This window comes from Rhinopithecus roxellana, chromosome 8, assembly GCF_007565055.1.
Source record: "Rhinopithecus roxellana isolate Shanxi Qingling chromosome 8, ASM756505v1, whole genome shotgun sequence".
Taxonomy (NCBI): Eukaryota; Metazoa; Chordata; class Mammalia; order Primates; family Cercopithecidae; genus Rhinopithecus; species Rhinopithecus roxellana.
The window spans coordinates 100438746-100446958 of record NC_044556.1 but is presented as its reverse complement, the minus strand read 5'-3'; the positions used below and the strand labels follow the sequence as shown (position 1 = coordinate 100446958).

Genomic DNA, 8213 nt, shown 5'->3' with positions numbered 1-8213 from the left:
TTAGAGGTCGCCGGAGGCCGGATGACAAGGGACATCCTATATCTAACTAAGGAGGTTAGATGTTATCCTGTCAGCTCAGGCTGCCCTTGTAGACTTGAGGGCAGCATTACATTTCCCTGGCAGAAAGATCTTAGTTGTCTAATCAGCAAGGCCAGAGGCAGGGAAACCAGGCAAGTGGTTATCAAAACGTTCCAGGGAGTGAGGATGAGTTCCTGAGCCAGGAGAAGAAGAAGCCTGAAGAAAGGACCCTGCTTGAGTCCAGGAGTTTGAGACCAGCCTGGGCAACATAGTGAGACCCCATCTCTATTAATAAAATAAAATAAAATAAAATGGGAAGGCTAATTTAAAAACATGAAAAGAGGCCAGGGACAGTGGCTTACACCTGTAATCCCAACACTTTGGGAGGCCGAGGTCCGCAGATCACCTGAGGTCAGGAGTTCAAGGCCAGCCTGGCCAACATGACGAAAACTCATCTCTTACTAAAAATACAAAAAAGTTAACCTGGCGGGTTGGTGGGCACTTGTAATCCCAGCTACTCGGGAGACTGAAGCGGGAGAATCACTTGAACCAGGGAGGTGGAGGTTGCAGTGAGCCGAGATCGCACCATCGCACTCCAGCCTAGGAAACAGAGCGAGACTCCGTCTCAAAAAAAACAAAAAGAAACAAAACAATCAAACAAACAGAAAAACGTGCGAAGAAAAGAACAAGAAAACACCCAAGAATTAGTAGTAGGAAACTCAAGACAGAGAGTGTTATGGAAACCTGGGGAGGAGATAATTCCTGAGAGAGATTGGAAAGCAAGATTGTCAAATGCTGCAGACCAGAAACAAGACAAGACCAGGAAACAGCCCATGAAATTCAGCCACCAGGAGGTCTTTGACAGCCTGAAGGGGGTCGGTTCCGGGACCGCCACGGGCAAAAGCCAGACTGCAAGTGTTAAAGAGAAGACACAAAAGCAAGGTTAGGAAGAAAGCCTCAGCTTCCTCACCTGACAATGAGGACGGCAATAAAATGTTATCAGACTGTGGATTCAAAAGCTTACCCATGGATGATTAAGAAGTTCCGGAGCTGGATGGTGGTGGCAACTGCAACATCATGAATGGACTTAAAGGCACTGAATTGTATACTTAAAATGATTTAAATGATACGATCGATCTTATGTATATCACAGCACTAAATTGTATACTTAAAATGATTTAAATGATACATTTTGTCTTATGTATATCACCCCACTGAATTGTACACTTAAAATGATTTAAATGATACATTTTGTCTTATGTATATCACAGGCACTGAATTGTATACTTAAAAGGATTTAAATGATACATTTTGTCTTACATATATCACAGCACTTAATTGTATACTTAAAAAGATTTAAATGATACATTTTGTCCTATGTTTTTTAAAGGGGGAGAAAAGCTTACAGAAAATGGCAGTGTTCTGTGTAGGTGTTGTTTATTTATTTAGAAGGCTGAGGAGGAGTGGCTTGTGCTGAAAGCTTGGAGAGATAAGGGGCTGAATGATAGGAGTTTGAGGTGTCGAGAAAGCTCAGAGGAAAGGAGGCCACACCCCACTCAGGTAACAGGTCCAGGCTGGTCCCTGACAAGTGTAAGATATGGGAGTCAGAACTGACTGTGGCCCAGCAATCAAAGTGTCTTCTTTTGAGGGGGAGGCTAAAGGGAGAAGGGAAGGCAGTGACTTCTCAGAAGCAGCACCGCCATCCTCACCTAGGCACAGGGTCCTCTGAGTACCAAATGAGAAATTGTATGCGAAAACCCTCGGTGAAATACCGCGTCCTGGAGGATCACGAGGTAGACCATCATTAGTGTCCCTCTGACCTTACGATTTTGCATTGTAGTAATTAATACAATATGAAATCATTTTTATTTTATTGAAGAGAATTTGGAAAATGTAGAAAACCATGGAATAAAATTAAAAATTATCATTGTTGGCCGGGCCAACATGGCAAAACCCATCTCTACTAAAAATACAAAAATTAGGCCGGGCGCGGTGGCTCAAGCCTGTCATCCCAGCACTTTGGGAGGCCGAGACGGGCGGATCACGTGGTCAGGAGATCGAGACCATCCTGGCTAACACGGTGAAACCCCGTCTCTACTAAAAATACAAAAACTAGCCAGGCGAGGTGGCGGGCGCCTGTAGTCCCAGCTACTCGGGAGGCTGAGGCAGGAGAATGGCGTAAACCCGGGAGGCGGAGCTTGCAGTGAGCTGAGATCTGGCCACTGCACTCCAGTCCGGGCGACAGAGCGAGACTCCGCCTCAAAAAAAAAAAAAAAAAAAAAAAAAAAAAAAAAAACACAAAAATTAACCGGGTGTTGTGGCACATACCTGTAATCCCAGCTACTTGGGAGGCTGAGGCAGGAGAATTGCTTGAACCCAAGAGGCGGTGGTTGTGGTGAACCAAGACCATGCCATTGCACTCCAGCCCGGGCAACAAGAGCGAAACTCTGTCTCCAAAAAAAAAAAGAAAAAGAAAGAAAAAACCCACTTGCAGTCCCACCACCCAGATAACTGTTAGCATTTGGGTCTGTTTAAAAAAAAAAAAAAAAGGCCGGGCGCGGTGGCTCAAGCCTGTAATCCCAGCACTTTGGGAGGCCGAGACGGGCGGATCACAAGGTCAGGAGATCGAGACCATCCTGGCTAACATGGTGAAACCCCGTCTCTACTAAAAAATACAAAAAACTAGCCGGGCGAGGTGGCGGGCCCCTGTAGTCCCAGCTACTCGGGAGGCTGAGGCAGGAGAATGGCGTAAACCCGGGGGGCGGAGCTTGCAGTGAGCTGAGATCCGGCCACTGCACTCCAGCCCGGGCGAGAGTGAGACTCCGTCTCAAAAAAAAAAAAAGAAAGAAAAAGAAAAAAACAAAACAAAACATGACCTTACTTTGACACCAGAATGGAGTGCAGTGGCGCCATCACTGCTCACTGTAGCCTCAACCTCCCTGGGCTCAGGTGATCTTCCCACCTCACCTTCCTGAGTAACTTGGGCTGCAGGCATGCACCATCATACCTGGCTAATTTTTGTATTTTTTGTAGAGATGGGGTTTTATCATATTGTCCAGGTTGGTCTCGAACTCCTGGGCTCAAGCAATCTGCCCACCTTAGCTTCCCAAAGTGCTGGGATTACAGGCGTGCACCACCACACCTGGTTAATATATTTAAATTGTGTGTGTGTGTGTGTCTGTCTAGAGACATGGTCTCATTGTGTTCCCCCAGGCTAGTCCTGGCTTCAAGTGATCCTCCTGCCTCAGCCTCCCAAAGTGCTGGGATGACAGGTGTGAGCCCCAGCTCCCAGCCTTCACTAACACTCTGATTAGAAAACTGGTTTTCCCCTACCCCTGCCTTCCAACATGGCGTCCACTCTCTAACCCTCCCACCACCTACCCATTTTCCTTTGAATTAGACGGATGCTTAATAACTTCTCTAGGATACGGTTAGTGACAAGAGAAATAACGCCCTTCGGACGGAATTGGCCACACCCTGAAATTATCTAAGTCAGTAACATTTAGCAAACACTTATAAAATTCCTCTGATGTGCCTAACGTTTCATGAAATGGTGGATGTACAAATATTAACGTGATATGCCCCCCACCCTCAGGAGGTGCTTAGCTCAGTGGGGAATGTGGACACACAGGTGGGTTGTCTGAGGCAGAGTCTGTGCACTGAGCTGAAGGTATGCCACACCATCTGCTGAAGTTGTCCCCGTTTAGAAACATCTGTGGTTTCACATTGCTCTGAATGACATGTGATGTGGAAAGAACTGGCTGTAAGGCATACAGCAGGAAAGCAGATTGCGCAGCTTGGATGGCACAATCCTATCAGGACAGGGCACCAAGACCTGTCCTGTGTGATCCTTTCTACAGAAACAACAATAATGACACCTAGCACCTCTTTGGGCACTGATTATCTGTGGGACTGTCACCACGCCAGCACAGGAGACGGAGTCTACGCCAGGCCTGTGGTAGTCCATGATTGCACCCGTGCCACCTTTCACCATGAGGATGCCTGCCACCTTCAGGATCACATCTTTGGGTGAGGTCCAACTGGAGAGGGAGCCCGTCAGCTTCATGCCAATCACCTTGGGGCACCTCAGCTCCCAGGGGATCCCAGCCATGATCTCCACAGCATCGGCACCCCCAACTCCAATGCAGATGCCCCCCAGGCTGCCACCATTGGGGATGTGGGAGTCAGTGCCAATCAGAAGATCCCTAAGGTATGCATAGTTCTCCAGAATAATCTAGTGAATGATTCCAGATCCAAGCCTCCAGAAGTCCACACCATATTTGACACAGGCAGTTGCCAGGAAATTATAAACTTCCTGGTTGATGTCCTTGGCCCAGCGCAGGTCTTTCTCGTCCCCAAGCTGGGCCTCTTATCAGATGGTCACTGGATGGTGGATGGCACGGCCGCCCTGGGCAGCCCACTGCTGATGAACTGCAGCATGGCCACGCGGTCCAGCCGCAGCCACAGGTATGTCTTGCCCTGCTCGACTTCCTGGCTGGCCGGGTCATCCAGGTGTCCATACACAATCTTCTCCAAGAGGATCAGAGGCCGGTTCAGTCGTTTGCGAACAATGTTAATGTTCTTCTCTAGCAGCTCATAGTGGATGTACTCATTGGCCTCAAAGTAGCTCATCGCCATCTTGGCCCGTTGGCACAGGACTGAGGCCACACGGTATCGCCGCACACCCAGAGCTTTCTGCAGTCGGGTCACCAGTAGGCTGTAGGGTGCCATTTTGTGCACTGACAAAGATGAGGGTGTGTGAATCTGCCTCCTTATCAGTGATGTCACTCTCTCTGGTTGGCTGCTCCAGGACACCATCCCTAACCCCATCTGATTAGGGATGAGATGAGACGCCTCCTCTCACTGCTGTCACATCAGCCTGAGCAACCTCATCACACGGACTCTCTGTCACTTGCTCATCGCCCACCAGACATCCAAGACCTCTGTGTGGCTGGCAGATGCGTGAGCATGAAGTGTGCGGATCTGGGAAGCCTCTGGGCTCCAGCACCAGACACACCTGGGCTTGATTGCCGCCTCCTCCTCCGGTTGCCGGCTAGAAACCCTTTCACCAGACGCCTAGGTTGCTTCAGGTTCATTTTCCTCTTCTGCAAAATGAACATCCTCTTACTCATCTTGCAGGGATGATGGAAATACTGAACTATATCTACAAATAATTGCATATATTAACAACGCCAGCCACATAGTAAATTTTCATTCCTTGCATATATCGCCACCTAGTGGACATCTTTAATCAATAAGATTAAATCCGCCTGGACATTCCAGGCACGATTTCATACTCCTCCTTTCCATCCTGCCATCCTCAGCCAACTCACTGGATACACCTGGACTGGTGCTGTCCAGCCTGCAGGCCGCCAGTCCCATGTGGCTGCTGACCACTTCAGCTGTGGCCAGTTGGAACGGAGACGCGCCCGGCCCCCAACATTTGTTTTTAATATTGATTACATTATTACAATTGTTGTCATATTTCTTTTTACCTTTTTAAATGAGGCTGCTAATGGCCGGATGCAGTGGCTCATACCTGTAATAACAGCACTTTGGGAGCCAAGGCGGGGCGATCACCTGAGCTCAGGAGTTCGAGACCAGCCTGACCAATATGGCAACACCCCATCTCTACTAAAAATACAAAAATTAGTGGGGCGCGGTGGTGCACACTTGTCGTTCCAGCTACTCGGGAGGTTCAGGCAGGAGACTCGCTTGGGCACGAGAGGCAGAGGTTGCAGTGAGCTGAGATCGGCTCAGATCATGCCACTGCACTCCAGCTTGGGCGACAGAGCAAAACTCCATCTCAAAATAAATAAATAAATAAATAAAGGCCGGGCGCGGTGGCTCAAGCCTGTAATCCCAGCACTTTGGGAGGCCGAGACGGGCGGATCACAAGGTCAGGAGGTCGAGACCATCCTGGCTAATACGGTGAAACCCCGTCTCTACTAAAGAATACAAAAAACTAGCCGGGCGACGAGGCGGGCGCCTGTAGTCCCAGCTACTTGGGAGGCGGAGGCAGGAGAATGGCGTGAACCTGGGAGGCGGAGCTTGCAGTGAGCTGAGATCCGGCCACCGCACTCCAGCCTGGGCGACAGAGCCAGACTCCGTCTCAAATAAATAAATAAATAAATAAATAAATAAAAATAAATAAATAAAAAATAAAAGAAGCAGCTGCTAAAAACTTTAAACTGCATATATGGCTCAGCTTTGGGATCTGCATCATGTTTCTACTGGACAGTGAGTGCTATTCTACTCTCAAAAAAGAATCTGGAGGCTTGTGTCAATTCGTTCACTAAGTGTGTGTGTATGCAGGTGGGTGTTTCAACCCTCATGACTGACACTTTTCGAAGAGGCCACAGATAAGGAGCCAAACTGTACCCGGAGATGTTCCAAGCTGGATAATTTAAAAAGCAGTTTTCTGATTCTGGTGATCATGGCTTGGAGGCATTGTGATTCACCCTTGCAAATTTCTGAGAAATTAGAAGAAATTAGTCGGTAAAGACCAGAAAGCAAACGTGAGAAGATATAATTAAAGGGGCCACTGATTGGGATAAAAGGCTTATTTACATCAAGAGTCTTTCAAAGAACAGAGAAACCAAGCAGTCAGTTGAACATTAAAAAAAAAAAAAAATTAGAAACAAGGCAAAGACAAGTGACCACACTAGAGGAAGCAGATACATCAAAAAGTCGGAAAGATAATGAAAGATGAGAATCTAATTGTAGAGTGTACAGGTTTAGATCAATTATTAAAAGCTCCACACACACATTTGGATAGAAAAAGGAGAATGCAAATTCAGAGAAAAACTCAAAGTCCTCAGTTATTTCCTCTCCATCTCCCTCAGCCTCAGTTTCTCCATCTTATGAAACCAGATGATTTGTAAGGCTCCTTTCAAATCCATATTTGTCATTCTACAAAATAAATAGCTGCATGAAGATCTTTTACTTCTCAGTTTTTATCTCCAAAATTTCATAGCCAATTCTTGCAGAGAAAATAAAAATTACATATGAGCAAGAAAGGCTAATTGAAATAATCTTACCACCTAGAGATAGCCACTGTGAATACTTTAATGTATATTCTTCCTTATTCATATAGATATACATAGAAATAATATTGTATAAATTTTGTTTTGGCCTTTCTTTGTCAATGAAATATTGCAAGGATGTTTTCCTGTCTTGGTTTCCTTTCCACATCATTGTTTGTGACCGCTGCCAAGTATTTTGGTCTAAATGAAAGTATCAGGGTATAATATTAGTTGCAGTGAAAATGCAAGTGTCTCCAGGTTGGAAGAGATGAGGAAAGTTGAGAAAAACAACATTTTTCCTTGCACGATGCCTTCTACTTTACAAAAGACTTGTATAAAAGCTTTGTAATCAGCTGGGTGTAGTGGCTCACACCTGTAATCCCAGCACTTTGGGAGGCCGAGGCGCACGGATCATTTGAGGTCAGGAATTCGAGACCAGCTTGGCCAACATGGTGAAACCGCATCTCTACTAAAAATACAAAAATTAGGCCGGGCGCGGTGGCTCAAGCCTGTAATCCCAGCACTTTGGGAGGCCGAGGCGGGCGGATCACGAGGTCAGGAGATCGAGACCATCCTGGCTAACACGGTGAAACCCCGTCTCTACTAAAAAAATACAAAAAACTAGCCGGGCGAGGTGGCGGGCGCCTGTAGTCCCAGCTACTCGGGAGGCTGAGGCAGGAGAATGGCGTAAACCCGGGAGGCGGAGTTTGCAGTGAGCTGAGATCCTGGCCACTGCACTCCAGCCTGGGTGACAGAGTGAGACTCCTTCTCAAAAAAAAAAAAAAAAAAAAAATACAAAATTAGCTGGGTGTGGTAATGCATGCCTGTAGTCCCAGCTACTTGGGAGACTGAGGCAGGAGAATCGCTTGAACCCTGGAGGCGGAGGTTGCAGTGAGCCAAGGTCATGCCTCTGCATTCCAGCCTGGGGGACAGAGTGAGATTCCATCTCAAAAGAAAAAAAAGCTTTGTAATCTACAATGTGTTTTTACATCTTCTCTTAAGACTGCCCAACTAGCAGCGCCTAGCATACGGGAAGCATCAATAAGTGTTATTACATAAATGGGAAATCAAACAAATACGCATTAGCATATGTATCCTTATAAAACTGGATTTGATGGGCCTCATTCTCATAATTTTATGAATTTTAAGGCTACCTCTATTACCTTGATA

General features: G+C 46.7%; 1 protein-coding gene across 1 annotated transcript; it reads right to left on the bottom strand.

Annotated features, from left to right (window-relative positions):
* Positions 1-4018: 4018 nt before the first annotated feature.
* Positions 4019-4766, bottom strand: LOC115899203 (aconitate hydratase, mitochondrial-like). Its single transcript, XM_030936667.1, has 2 exons — positions 4457-4766; positions 4019-4426 (listed from the first exon to the last, which is right to left on the bottom strand). Exons 1-2 carry the CDS (start codon positions 4747-4749, stop codon positions 4399-4401), a joined length of 321 nt encoding a protein of 106 aa, XP_030792527.1. The 5' UTR covers positions 4750-4766; the 3' UTR covers positions 4019-4398.
* Between the last annotated feature and the right edge of the window lie 3447 nt (positions 4767-8213).